Source organism: Panthera leo, chromosome E1 (assembly GCF_018350215.1).
Source record: "Panthera leo isolate Ple1 chromosome E1, P.leo_Ple1_pat1.1, whole genome shotgun sequence".
NCBI lineage: Eukaryota > Metazoa > Chordata > Mammalia > Carnivora > Felidae > Panthera > Panthera leo.
In genome coordinates, this window is record NC_056692.1 from 44458673 (window position 1) to 44473556 (window position 14884).

General features: G+C 48.6%; 1 protein-coding gene across 1 annotated transcript in view; it reads left to right on the forward strand.

Annotated features, from left to right (window-relative positions):
• The window catches only part of ITGB3 (integrin subunit beta 3), a 54480-nt gene that overhangs the window by 19986 nt on the left and 19610 nt on the right, over nucleotides 1-14884 (forward strand). Inside the window, exons 3-9 of the mRNA XM_042917170.1 lie at nucleotides 5674-5869; nucleotides 7001-7253; nucleotides 8810-8972; nucleotides 9600-9761; nucleotides 12549-12644; nucleotides 13070-13159; nucleotides 13863-13997. Coding sequence (XP_042773104.1) covers nucleotides 5674-5869; nucleotides 7001-7253; nucleotides 8810-8972; nucleotides 9600-9761; nucleotides 12549-12644; nucleotides 13070-13159; nucleotides 13863-13997 — 1095 coding nt within the window. The remainder of the gene's footprint in view (nucleotides 1-5673; nucleotides 5870-7000; nucleotides 7254-8809; nucleotides 8973-9599; nucleotides 9762-12548; nucleotides 12645-13069; nucleotides 13160-13862; nucleotides 13998-14884) is intronic.

Here is a 14884-nt window from a genome sequence, read left to right on the forward strand (position 1 = left end):
GGGGGATGGGGTGAGTCAGAGAGGAAATGAGTGTATCAAGGACCAAAGAAAACTAATGAGTAGAAGTAGAAGGTCCAATAAGATATTCTCTGGGAGAATGGAATATAAACAGGAAAGTGGGGGAGGCCAAGGGGTTAGAGAATGACTACAACTATCTCTGAGAAAGGGGGAGGAGGGGAGGAGAGATAGCGGAGGAGCCCAGTATGAGGCAAAGTGTGTCAGCCAGGGAGGAGTGGGGGGGTGGGAATCCCAGCCTGTAACCTGAACATGACTGCTGGTGGTGGTTGTTTTTTTGTTTTTTTTTTTTTTTTTTTGTCCGAGGGCTTCCCCTACACAGGCCAAGTTTAACTGCTGAAAGTGTCTTGGCTGTCGGCTTAAAAACCCAGAAGTGAACCATCTGGGCCATTTTGTATGTGACTTGTTGAATAATTGACCCTAGAGGGCCCTCTGCCTCTGCCTCCCTTACCTTAGCCATTGCAGGAAGGGTTGGCAGTGCCTGGAAAAACAACTGGTTGGGCTCAGCTTTCCCTTGGTCCTAGAGGACAGCAGCTCTGGGTGTGTATCACAAGTGTTTGGCCGGGTAATAGGAAAACATAGCCAAAGTGGATGAGTGCAGTTTTGGGTCCATCTGCACAGGGTGTGTTCCTGGAGGATTGGATACTGATACGGGTGGGGGCGGTGTACTGTCTCTGGGATGTGAATGTAACAAAGAGGCCAAGCTCCCCCAGAGATTCAACTCATGGTCTCGGCCTCCGTGGCGCCATGTTGGAATCTAGAACCTTCCAAACTTGCCTCGCTGTAAGAACCACCTGGGGTGCTTTTTAAATATCAAGGTTCCCCGGATGGATCCTGGACCTTTTGCACCAGCATGGGTTCTTATAGTAGCAAGTTTGGCAAATACTCCTGATCAAAGGGGCTGATCACTGGGGTCATGGTCGGTGGAGGTGGAGTTAAGGCAGCCAGCTAAAATTCAAGACACCCAGTAAAATTAGAATTAAATAACAAATAATTTTTAATGTAAGTATGTCCCAGATATTTGCTACATTTGGCAACTCTAAGTAGAGGGGAGGTACTAGAAATTCTTCTGTAGTCCTGAGTTTGCATCAGAAGGTGGACCAGCTGACACTCAGCCTGACAACCGAGGATGAAAGAAGAGGAATGGGTTTGGGTTTAGCTAAGTAGAAGACTCCAGTAGAGGTGACTTATTTTCTTCTCTGCATCTATCGGGGAAAGGTTTGAGGCTACTATTGAATTCTTTTTCAGTCGCATTATAATTTTGTTCTCACTTCTCTGCTGCTTTTTCTTTCTAGTTTTCTTTTAATCTGGAGGGTAAATGTTCATCTTGAGAGTTTTGCTAAATGTGTTATTGTAAAAATAAAAGGTATAATATTGAAAGTGTTCCCCTTCCCATAAACAATGGGGTATGGATACCAATAATCATAAACTAAAGTGCTTTTCTTTTCCTCTCCTTCTTTCTGTCCCTTCCACACTTTTGTCACTGTATGGTCAAGCGATTTCTTGTCCTCACTGGATGTCAATCAAGAAAACAATGTTAATTTATTTGGGTTGGAGGCATTTGGTAGAAAAGAGTCACCCTCTTTTTTTTTTTTTTTAACTTTATTTGAGAGAGAGAAAGAGAGCGAGAGAGACATTGTGCGTAGGGGAGGGGTAGGGAGCGAGAAAATCCCAAGCAAGCTCTGCTCTGCCAACGCAGAGCCTGACGTGGGGCTTAAACTCGTGAAACTATGAGATCATGATCTGAGCCAGAGCCGAGAGTTGGATGCTTAACCAACTGAGCCGCCCAGGTGCCCCCCAAACAGTCACCTTCTATTTGCATTTATTGGTTTATATCATATCAAAAGAGTTTGAGTATATTTGACTTCTGTTGAGATTTTTCATATTTTGAAAGCATTTCGTGCTCACAGTCTTATTTTATCCCCTGACCAAGCCTGTGAGAGAGGTAGGATAATGAGAGTTATTCATGCTGTACTTTTGCAGTTTCCAAATCAGGATGAATGGAGAATAGGACTAATAGCATGCATCAGTCTCCCAGGAGAGGGAGGGGATTCAGCTCACACAGCATGTGGGCTGGAACCTCCCACCCCTGTGCTCAGGATCTTCCCCTGGGTCTTGGTTATTTCTGTCCTTTTTGTGTCACATCCGGTATCACCAGGAACTGGAACTTTAACCTTCGTCCTCCCTCCTTTCAGTTTTTTTCTCTGAGTAACCTAGAGACGTTCCTTCTACCTTCCTAATCTGGGTTATTAAGAAAGGGAATGTTGCCCAAGTGTGTTGAGGTCACCACCTTGGTATCCTCCCGGGACAGGAGGCTCTCTGGGAGAGCGTGGCTGAAGGGCCCGCCTGTTATATTCCTGACCTCTGATGTCAGTGACCGCAGAAGGAGGGAGGGAGACAGTTTTTGTTTGTCAGTGTTTCTATTTCTAAGGAAATTCATAACAAACCATAAGGACTATCAGCAGGGCTTAGTACTTCAAACCTTCTCATAATAAGCACTGTCATATTGGGAAATGGGCACTCAAGAAACCCCGCCTTCAAGGGTGTAGCTTAAAGACCCACGAAGGCCTTGCTGCTCTCCTTCAGTTCCCTGGTCTCCCCTTTGCTCTCTCCTTTGGCAAATGTCTTAGTACTGGAAAGGGTCAGCTCCTCCGTGCATCTTGGTCTCTCCAGTCATTGCCTTTTTTGGAAGGTTTTCTCCCTGGGGCTTTGTGGGTAGCTGGGCTCAGAGATAAGGTAGGGAGCACTGTGAGCAGGAAGATGTTTCCTGGGGGAGAGGGGTTGGGAGAGATGTGCAGGGGCAGCCAGAGAAGATTGGGCACAAAAACTCCAAGTGCCCCTAAGTTCACTCCGCCATCTGTCCTTGGCCAGGGCTGGGAGCGGAGAGGACATTTTCATCTATCCCAGAGATTTGGAGGATCTGTGATGTCCCCGTTGGAATCTTTTGGGCCAAGAAGGTTAAGTCCTTTGCACTGTTTCCCACTGCTGATGTCATTTAATCACCTCATACTCATGAAGCTGAGAGGGAAAGAAGGAAGCTGCCAACTTCCAGAAGCTTTTTCCACTTTTTGCCTGGGCCAGGATGGTCCTCATTCCGTTTCTCTTAGTCTATTCAGGCAGCTATAACAAAAATACCATAGGGGGCCTGGGTGGCTCAGTCGGTTAAGCGTCCCTTGGTTTTGGCTCAGGTCACGATCTCACGGTTTGTGAGATCGAGCCCTGCATCAGGGCTCTCTCTCTCTTTCTCTGCTCCTCTGCCCCCCACCCCATGCTAACTCTTTCTTTCTCTCTCGAAATAAATAAATAAACTTAAAATACCACAGGCTGGATGGCTTGAGAACATTTATTTCCCATAATTCTGGAGGCTGAGAAGTCCAAGATCAAGGTACCAGCAAATTTTGTGCCATAGTGGCTGTCTTTTTGCTATGACATGGCAGAAGGGGCCAGGGAGCTCTCTGGGACCTTTTTTCTTAAAAAAAATTTTTTTTAATGTTTTATTTATTTTTGAGAGAGAGAGAGAGTGTGTGTGGGGCACAGAGAGAGGGAGACACAGAATCCGAAGCAGGCTCTAGGCTCTGAGCTGTCAGCACAGAGCCCGACACGGGGCTCGAACTCACGAACCGTGAGACCATGACCTGAGCCGAAGTCAGATGCTTAACTGACAGAGCCACCCAGGTGCCCCATGGGGCCTTTTTTCTAAGGGTACTACTCCCATCATGAGGGCTCCACCTCAAGACCTAATCACCTCTCAAGGCCCAACCTCCTAATACCTTGGGGGTTAGGGTTTAACATGTGAGTTCTGGGGGGGATACAGGCATTCAGTCTATAGCATTATTGGTTTCATGTTTCCCTCCACATGGGGAAGACTTTCAGTCTATCAGGCAAGGGCTGGGCATGAGAGGGAGAGAGACTTCAAGCATCAGGAGGAGTTTTAGGCTACAGAGTCCTGATTTTTTGAGTATGGATGGTTCCTTGTGGCCACATCCCTCCCTTGGCAATATGGCTACTAGTCACCTGCAGGGGCTAAGGAGGCAGAACATTATCTATCCTTCCCACACCAGCCACATCCCCATCCTGCATTCTGTTCCCTACCCGGGCCTTCTCATGTGTGACTCTTCCCAGGACCGTCGCTTCCACACTCCTGTTTCTCTGCCTTGTTCCTCACTCTATACAGAATTTAATACAAACTATCACTTTAAGAGGATAATTACAGTCAGATAATCTAGTTAGACCTCTCTTCTGCCATTCTTAGCTCTGTAACTTTGGGCAAGTTACTTAACTTCTCCAAGCCTTAGATGTCTTTCCTGCAAGATCGGGTTCCTCATTTGTGAAGCCTCCGGGCCTCAGGTTTTTCACTTAGAAAATAACAACAGTTCCAGCACGAGGGAACTGTAACCAGAGCTGTGTCCACATAAAGTGCGTGTCGCTGTGCGGGATATGCGGTGAGTTCTCAGTAAATGTTAACACCAGTTTTTCTGGGATATTGGTGCGGGCTGTTCAGCTGACTTCTGGAAATGGTTGTGAGAGGGAGTGGGTAGGGATGGGGGTGAGGATCGAGGGCCTGAAGGCCTAAATATTGTGAAATAGGTCCAGGGAAGGGCTTTCCGGCTTTCCGGCCAGTTCTCCCAACCTGGCAAGGAGCCCTCCTGGATCTGTGCCCACATTTAGTGCTGGCTAAATGTGCTGGACGTCAGAGCAGGAAGGAACTGAAAACACCATGTCACCTGACCCCCTCGTCCCACAGGTGAGGAAACTGAGGCTCAAAGGCGTGAAATGACTTATCTGGGGTCACGTGCTCATTAGTGGTAGACCTAGCATTGAGCCTGTTTCCTGATTTCTTTCCAGTGCAGCATGCCCCCCACTCAGTACTCCAGTGTAGACACACACAGAGCTTCCAAGGGCTGTGGGATATACGCCAGGGTTTTTGGAAGGGCGCTCAATGCCCTGTGTCCAGGGTAAGGGAGGAAGCTTAAAGTGATAGGGGAGGCTCTGGTCAGTGCCTGGCATCATGGGATTCGCCCCAGCTTGTGGAGTTTATTTATAACCGACTTATCCAGGAACTATTTATAGAGCATCTCATAACAATAGCTACCTTTTATTGAGCACTTATCCTCAGGCAGGCACTATACTCTGTGTTTCATGTGCATTGTCTTATTTAGTCCTGCATAACATCCCTGTGTGGGGCGCTATTATCATCTTCACATGACAGCTGAGGAATCGAGGCATGGAGAGCTTCCGTGACTCGCCCTCGGAGCCAGCTAGTAAGAGGCAGTGCTGAAGAGTCTCTGCCAGTCTACTCCTGTGCTCTGTACTTTATTTAATACATTGATGGTTGAGATCCTCTACATTGATTTCTGGGACTCACGTGCGGGTTGCATTTCTGTTTGAAAACTGCTGGTCTAGCAGGCATCCTACTCTACTGGCCCTCTTCCTAGCTATCAATCCACCAACAGGCGCTCACCCAGCATTTCCGGTACCTCAATTTTCCCCTTCTGTACAATGGGCTCTCTTAGGAGGGACCACCCGAGTTCATTTATGCTGGTTTAGCTCCGGAGTGCTGGGTAAACTCTAGGCTGTTGGGAGTTGGCAAAGCCTGGAGGACGCAGAGAGCCACATGGCTCTGACCACAGGGCCTCACCTTGGGCTCTTGTCTTACAGGCCCTCCCTCTGGGCTCGCCCCGCTGTAACCTGAAAGAGAATCTGCTGAAGGATGACTGTGCGTTGGAGTCCATCGAGTTCCCCGTCAGTGAGGCCCGCATCTTAGAGGCCAGGCCCCTCAGCGACAAGGGCTCTGGAGACAGCTCCCAGATTACTCAAGTCAGCCCCCAGAGGATTGCGCTCCGGCTCCGGCCAGGTAGGGATGGGGCTCTTTCTGGGGAGAGATCCCGGACAGATGGGCACAGGGTACAAGGTGGAGGCCTGAACCTTGGGGATGTAGCTCACAATGGAAATGGGGTGGGAAGAGAAGGATGTTGGGGGTGGTATGGGCAGGAGAACAGAAGAAAATGAAAGGTATTGGGACTTCAAATCAGAAAGATCTGAGTTTGAATCTTGACTGCCCCATATATTAGCTATCTGACCTTGCGCAAGTTACTTAACTCTTCTAAGATAGTAGGAACTGGAAAAAATGTTTATTTCTTCTTTTCCCAATGCTTGTTTTACCTAACTTATAGCTTTGTGTTGAGGCTCCGATGAGATACAAAATGAGAAAGTAATCTGTAATTGTAAGCCCCCTTTCCAGGTAAGATTAGGGCAAAGGCATGGCAGCAGATAAAATAGGGGCAGGAGACTTTCGGGGGACAAGGATTAGGCTGAGACAGGCTTTTTGAAGCATTGATTTAGACTCTCCAATTACATCAAGAAGAATTTTACCAAATACCCTCTTCATGCAAGGCATGTGTTAGGTGCTAGGGGGTTCAGAGGAGGGTGGGACATAGTTCGTGCCTTTTACAGAGTTGAAAGTGTTGTGACTGCCAAAACCTCTGTGACCCTTGGGACCTAGAGGGTTAGACAGATGGGCATTTAGAAAGGGTGGAGAATTTTAGGTGGAAAAAAAAAAAAGAGGTTAAAATAAGAGGATTGGGGTGCCTGGGTGGCTCAGTTGGTTAAGGATCCCACTCTTGATTTTGGCACAGCTCATGATCTCACGGTTGTGGGATCAAGCCCCGTGTTTGGCTCAGCGTGAAACATGGAGCCTGCTTGGGTCTCTCTCTCTCTCGCTCACTCTCTCTCTCTTTCTCTCTCCCTCTGCCCCTCCCCTGCTCATTCTCTAAATAAATAAATAAATAAATAAATTAATTAATTAATTAATAAAATAAGAGGATCAAGAATTGTAAGAGGAATAGAATTAGGGGGAGAAGAGAAAGGACCAGGGCTTTCCAGTCTGGTTTGATCAAGAAGTTACTCAATCCCAACTGTGTCCAAATCCACTTATTAAGTCTTAGAGCGGGAAAAGGAGAAAAACAAACATCCTCTTGCCTTCCAGATGATTCGAAGATTTTCTCCGTCCAAGTCCGGCAGGTGGAGGATTACCCTGTGGACATCTACTACTTGATGGACCTGTCTTACTCCATGAAGGATGATCTGTGGAGCATCCAGAACCTGGGCACCAAGCTGGCCTCCCAGATGCGCAAGCTCACCAGTAACTTGCGGATTGGCTTTGGGGCTTTTGTGGACAAGCCTGTGTCACCGTACATGTATATCTCCCCACCAGAGGCCCTCAAAAACCCCTGCTATGAGTAAGTCCCTCTCCGAGAAGCCAGGGCAGCATCACTTGCCATTGTCTCAGGCAGGTGCAAGTCCTGTTGCCTGTTTCTAGCTCTGGGGTAGATTCGTTGGCTGCCGTCTGGCCAAATCCTGTCTGTTTTCTACCTTGGTCTTCCTGTCTGGCAAGTGAGCTGGCCTGTTGATCCGGAGCATTGTGGCAGTAGAATCCAAGGCTGTTTGGAGTGTAGTAACTGCCAAAATCTTTGTGACTCTTGGGAAGAGGATTAGACAGATGGGCATTTAGAAAGGGTGGAGAATTGGGGCGCCTGGGTGGCTCAGTCGGTTGAGTGTCCGACTTTGGCTCAGGTCATGATCTCACAGTTTGTGGGTCTGAGTCCTGTGTCGGGCTCTGTGCTGATAGCTCAGGGCCTGGAGCCTGCTACGGATTCTGTGTCTCCCTCTCTCTCTGCCCCTCCCCGGCTCGCACTCTGTCTCTCTCTCTCTCTCAAAAATAAAACATTAAAAAAAATTCAAAAAAAAAAAAAAAAAAGAAAGGGTGGAGAATTTCCAGAAAGAAAACTCATCAGCTTCTTGGTCTTGTTACAAAGAAGTAGGAGACAAGAGAAAACGAGAGGGAAAGGAGATAAAAAAGTAGAGAGACATTTATGGATGAATAAATAGAGGAATTATAATTTCGGAAGGATTGATTCCATTGTCTCCTCATCATCAAGGTTATGAGTACTACAGAGTTAATATGCAAGGGGGATTAAGTCCTGGAGGAATATAAAAAGAGTGGAAATGATATTTACTGACCTCTCTAATAGTCTGAAAATTGATATGTGTGTTTCTGTTGACACTTTGGCTTATAACTGAATGGCTTATTTAATTGGTAAAGACCCTGAACATCCATGGAGTGTAATCATTTCAAAGGATGGTTACTGAGCCAGACAATGGATGAATTTACCTTTTCGTTTTCAGAGTTATACGAGGTACCCTTTTGACTTTCTGTCTGGGTTGTTAAGTTCCCCAGTAAAGATGTCAGCCATCAGTTAAACTGTTGGTTGGTTTAGTCTGCTGCAGATCTATCAATTTGTTGGTGGTTCACGGATATGAAGTTGTTGATGAGCTTTTGCTTTATTGTTGTGTCAGTGTTACCTTGGAGAGGTGTTAAGTCCAAGGTGATGGTAACAACTGGAGCCTCACTCTGATATAAGCGCTTTCCATGAGTCAACTCATGGAAGCCTCACAATAACTCTTAGGAGATATGACCTATCATTTTGACCCTCTCATTTTGACCTATCATATGACAGTCTCATGGCTAGTAAGTGGAGGAGCTGGGACTTGAACCCAGGCAGACTGGTTCCATAGCTCACTATCTTATCTTGGAGGCCAGCTGGAGGCAAAGCCACCATGATGACTTGGGTCATTAGAGGGGTTTGGAGTCTGAACAGTCTGGGTAGTGGCGGTTGTATGGAATCGGCCTGGGCCTTGTGCTACCCATGCTTGTCTCCCCCTTTCTCCCTCTTACTCCTCATGCAGCCTTTTCCAGTTAGGGTTTCTGCTTCAATTATCTCCCTCCCTCCACCAGTATGAAGAACACCTGCTTGCCTATGTTTGGCTACAAACATGTGCTGACACTAACTGACCAGGTGACCCGCTTCAATGAGGAAGTGAAGAAGCAGAGTGTGCCGCGGAACCGAGATGCCCCAGAGGGTGGCTTTGATGCCATCATGCAGGCTACAGTCTGTGATGTGAGTTTGGACGGCAGGGAGTGGCGGGTGTGGTTGGCGTAGATTAAAATGGGGAAGAAGGTGGTCCAACTGTGGGGGTTTCTGTGCGAAATAAGAGAGAGGAACAAAGAGTTTTGTATAGTATGAGCAGCACATTTCTCCTGTTATGCAGCCTTTGTTTGTATCGTTCCCTGGCCAGAGCAGACGTTTTTCTGAACCTCAGTGATCCCAGATGTTTTCTGGGAAGAGCATCTTCCCACCTTTTCTAGAAGGGTGTCAGAGTCAAGGCTGGATGAACCTTAGCAAAGCGGGCAGGTGTTCAGTTGGGATTTCTCTAGCCCAGCCCGGGCTCGTACTTGCCGGTGGCTTTCTAGATGGGCCATGTGATTATCACTGGAAAAGTTATATTTGGAGTTGAAGTAGGTGTCTTTCAGCTGCCTGAACTAATCAGCTGAGACTCTTTTCCTAAGAGACAGAAACCTTCAACTTGGAAAAGCTCTGGCTTGTGTTCTGAGGACTGGGACTGAGGCCCCTCTTCGAGACGACTTGTTCAGCCCTTCACGCGTGGAAGTCCTTGGATCTTTGTTTTCTACCAATGATGTGGCTTAAGTTGCTTTCTCTCTTTTGCTTTTTTTTTTTTTTTAACAGGAGAAGATTGGCTGGAGGAATGATGCCTCCCACTTGCTGGTGTTTACCACTGATGCCAAGACCCATATTGCACTGGATGGAAGGCTGGCAGGCATTGTCCAGCCCAATGATGGGCAGTGCCACGTTGGCAGTGACAACCATTACTCTGCCTCCACTACCATGGTGAGATTCTTGGTACCACCTATGGTCCCAATTCACTCTGGCCAAGGCTGCCCTAACCCAGGCAGAGTCTTTGTGTGAATGTGGAAATGGCGGCACTTCCCCTGGGCAGGGTGCAAGGCTTGTTTCAGCCTGTCCTCCCGCTGCCCCCCATACCAACTGGACACCCTCACCCCCGGTACGGCCTGCACAGCCATTATAAGTGGTCCTGGCTGTGGCATTGTCGCCACCACCTCCCCTGCCTCCAGCAGCAGAAGCAACAGCAGCAGCAGCAGCATGGCATCCAGAATGGACCCAAAGGACTTTTGCAGGTCCAGCTGGGAAGCGGGCCTTCCTGTCTACTGTGCACAGATTAGCCTCTTCTTGGAATACCGCGCTCACTTGTGATTATTGGAAGAAGACAGAGGAAAAAGAGACAAAGATCATCTGAAGAATGGCGATCTGTTCCTGTGAGGAAAGGTTAAAGGGACAAAAAGGAAGAAGGTGAAAGGATGATGTAGCTGATACAGAAGACGACTTCTTCTAAGTTGTTTTCTATGGCCTTAGTAGGTCAAGTAACAGGAGAGGAGTTAAGTGGCTGTAAGCCAGGAAGAAATGTAAGACCCTCAGAATACTGATACCTGGGCATCTGGGGGGAGGTGTGAACTCTACGTCTCTTAAAGACAGTATAGCCCCTCCTTGTCTAGGTGGCTTAACGGTACACCTGTGTAAAGGCGGGAGTTCCTCGCCCCCCCCCCCCCGCCCCCGCCCCCAAGCTGGATGATCTCATGAGTTCTCTGCAAGGTCTAGGATCCCAGGGACATGTTCGCAGTTCACCAGCATCCCCATTGTGGCTTGGGTTCTTTGGTGTCAGCCATGTCCAAGTGGGCAGGACCGGGCACTGGGTGAGTCAGTAATCATTGACACCTAATGTACGCAAGGCACCTTACCAGGGGCTGAGGGGGATAAAGGGACTACGTAAGGTCCTACCCTTTTTGGTTTAGTTGAGGAGACGTGCTACCAAGAATACAAGATGCATGATTGATTAGTGTGCAGTGGGGTAGCACGCTCAATAAGGGCTTTAGGTATTCAAAGGGGGAAAGCTCATCATGAACTGGGATAGTCAAGGAAGGACTCCCAGAGAAGGTGGGACCTGAGCTGGGTCCTAAGGAAGGAGGAGGGTTACCAGAAAGAAGGCCAGTCCATGGCGGGGAGGGGGGGGGCAGCTCAGTGGTCAGCGGAAGAGGGAGAGAGGTGTATGCCGTGTGGACCAGAAGGCTGAGACCACGTTGGGGAGGATTACACACGCCAGGCTGAGGCGTTTGTCAGTAGTTGCAAAACAAGAAGAAGCTTCAAAATGGGGCTTGACACATGCTGGATGGAGAGTAGGGAGACTCGGAGTTCTGCCTTGCAGCTCCCTCCTTCCTTCCCGCTCGTCACCCGCCCCTCTCTCCTCGGAGCCCCAACATTCCCTTGCGATGCCCCTCTCTGCACTTCGCTTTGTGTCGTATGTACCTGGCTTCGGCACTAGACTCTGAGCTCCTTGGCAGCAGAGACTGTAATATGTGTATCACTCAATAAATGTTTGTTAAGCGAATTAGTGGGGGGAAAAAACGAGGCCTGACAACTAACTGGTGTGAATGCATCAAAGTCCAGTAGGAAGAAAGATGCTTGGTTTCCTTTCTTCCTTTCTTTCTTTCTATGCTTATTTATTTTATTTAAAAAAATTTTTTTTAGGGGCGCCTGGGTGGCGCAGTCGGTTAAGCGTCCGACTTCAGCCAGGTCACGATCTCGCGGTCCGTGAGTTCGAGCCCCGCGTCGGGCTCTGGGCTGATGGCTCGGAGCCTGGAGCCTGTTTCCGATTCTGTGTCTCCCTCTCTCTCTGCCCCTCCCCCGTTCATGCTCTGTCTCTCTCTCTCTGTTCCAAAAATAAATAAAAAACGTTGAAAAAAAAAAATTTTTTTTTTAATGTTTATTTATTTTTGAAGGAGAGAGAGACAGTGTGAGCGGGGGAGGAGCAGAGAGAGAGAGAGAGAGACAGAATCGGAAGCAGGCTCCAGGCTCTGAGCCGTCAGCACAGAGCCCGACGCGGGGCTCGAACTCACGGACCGTGAGATCATGACCTGAGCCGAAGTCGGATGCTCAACCGACTGAGCCACCCAGGCACCCCTATGCTTATTTATTTTAAACGTTTTATTTATTTTTGAGAGAGAGAGGGAGAGAGAGCGCGCACGTGCGCATGCATGGGTGGGGTAGGGGAGAAAGACGGAGACAGAGGATCAGAAGTGGGCTCTGTGCAGACAGCAGCAAGCCTGATGAGGGCCTTCAACTCACAAACCGTGAGATCATGACCCCGTCAACCAACTGAGCTGCCTGGGTTCTCTTTAATGTTTATTTATTTATTTTGAGAGAAAGAGAGAGCACACGCAGTGTGCAGGGAGGGGCAGAGAGGGAGGGAGGGAGCGAGAATCCCAAGTAGGCTCCACGCTGTCAGTGCAGAGCCTGATGCGGGGATCAGTCTCATGAACTGTGAGATCATGACCTAAGCCAAAATCAAGAGTCAGACACTCAACCAACTGAGCCAGCCAGGTGCCCTGAGATGCTTGGCTTTGACCAGCCTTTGCCTCTTCATCTGTCCCTGGAGTTCACAACTGGGTTTGTGTTGCCACTTAGTCCATTGCCTCACACTGATCATGGCGTGAAAAGGTTTCAGCACCACCACCGTCTGGGCCACAGCCCAAATCAGCCAAGTTCTAAGGTGTAGAATTCAGGTGAATTCTTAACTGACTTCCACATCCTCCCGTTTTACAGGATTATCCCTCTCTGGGGCTGATGACCGAGAAGCTATCCCAGAAAAACATCAATTTGATCTTTGCTGTAACGGAAAATGTAGTCAGTCTCTACCAGGTGACTGTGCCTTCAGGGATTTCGGGAGTGGGGTCTGTATTGGGTGGAGCCGTCTCTGGGAACCCAGGCACACTAGCACGGGCCATGCTTCCCAACCGGGAAAGCCCCTCCTCCAGCCTATTCCCAGGGGCAAATGGTTCCTTTTTATGGTCTCTCTCCTCCAACCTTGAACCTCACGGGATGGGTGTGTTGGTGTTTGTGGTGCTGGAGGGGAGTAATTTATTGGGGGAGAGGGGTGTGAGAAGTTCTTTATAATTTTTCTCAGGGCTGCAAAACTGCTAGGTTTGTTCCTGGAAGTGACAAGTAAAATATCCCATCCTTCCCTCAATCTTCGTTTCAAGACCCTCATTCTGATTTGGGGAGGGCTTTTGAGATCACCCTCTTCATTTAGTCAGCCTTGCACATCTCTCTGTCTTACCTTCTAGAACTATAGCGAGCTCATCCCAGGGACGACAGTGGGGGTTCTGTCTGCCAATTCCAGCAACGTCCTTCAGCTCATTGTTGATGCTTATGGGGTAAGTGTCTCGCACTGGGGTTGGGTCTGCTAAGAATCCACCTCACTCGGCATTCCCCAGGAGGGAACGCAGATTTTGGAGTCCTGGATGTGAGTCCACGATGCAGCCTTCACTGCCTTCCTCTTATTCTTCTAGAGGCTGGCTGATGGCCAGCACTGGGAGGAATGCAGCCTTCTGAGAGGGAAATGGCTCAGAAAGAATTGCCAGGGAGTGTCAGGAGCAGTGGGTGGAAGAGCTTAGAGAAGGTGGAAAGGAAAGAGAGGTTGGGGGTGGTGATGAGGAAGGACAGGGTGAGGGATAGGGCTCCAACAATAGAGAGAAGAGGGAGCTGAGCCAAGGGGAAGATGAGGTTGGTTAAAAATTAGGTAAAAAAAGCTACTATCCAAGGTGACCAGTGCTAGCCCTCCCTTTTTGCATGTCTCTGAGGCTTGCAGGAGGGTGTGGCTGGTTTAGATTTTACCCAGATTCAACTAGACACCAGGGGGCACAGAGAGAGAGAGAGGAGCAGACCTTGGGCAGGAAATATTGTAAGAAATAGGCTCCTAAGGATGCTCTCCTCTGGCAGCTTCTAAGCAAACCCCAGCACCCAGCACTGCCGCGGTGAGTCCATGGCCACCTGGTATTTTACTTGGGGTGGAATTGGTTCCTGTCTACTTCCTCTCGGCTCATCTCCTTAACCTTCTTTTGCCCCCTTTCTGCTCAGAAAATCCGCTCTAAAGTAGAGCTGGAAGTGCGGGACCTCCCCGAGGAGCTGTCTCTATCCTTCAACGCCACCTGTCTCAACAACGAGGTCATCCCTGGGCTCAAGTCTTGTGTCGGACTCAAGATTGGAGACACGGTGAGGTGGGCTGGGCTGGGCAGGGGCTGAAGCTTCAGCTCTGACCCTGGCCTTTGCCCCTGAGCGTCTGTGGGCACCCTTCCATTCCTCCCCTGCACCTTCTTCCCGAAGGTCATTACAAGTTGGATATAACGGAGCTGCCAACCTTTTCCTCTGACTCCTGTTGTCTAAACTTCTCCGCTACGTGGAGATTTTTAAAAAACTTGCGTTTAGCTTACCTCTGTTTGTTTATGCACAGCTGATTGCAAATGAAAATATTTCTTACCTTTGGCCCAGTCTCCAGCCTCCCCTAAGGTAATACCTGTCTTTCCTCTACAATGTGAAATGGCAGTCACATCTACCGATAGTTGCTGAGCGCCAACTTTGTGCCAGGCATCATTCGCTGCTGGAGATTCAACAGCAAATGGAACAGGCAAAAATACCAAATACCCACTGTCATAGACTTCCAGAACGCAAATGTTCATTTTGCCTCTCAGGTCCCTCTGTGGCCTCTATGGCTTTCTTTCCTTACTGGTTCTCTTCTGCTTCTGCCGATGGGGGGAGGGGTTGGTGAAGAGGGAGGGAAGCAGAAAGGGGGATAGCTATATCTCTATCACCGGTATCATCTGTATCTCTATCATTTCTGTATCTAGGTCCATCCATCTGTCCGTACACCTATCTATATTCTAGAACATGTGCACATATCCTGTCTAAGAAATATTGGCCGGAAAGGTGTTTGACTGCACAAGTGATGATGTACTATATGGAAATTAAACAGTAGATCCTGAGCCTTTGGTCACTGTGTGGCATCGTGTGGTGCCATATAGTGCTTTGTGTGTCTGGCTGACTGACCTTGTGTATAATCAGTCCAGCTGGCTTCATTGGCCAGAGAAGAATTTTTTATAAGA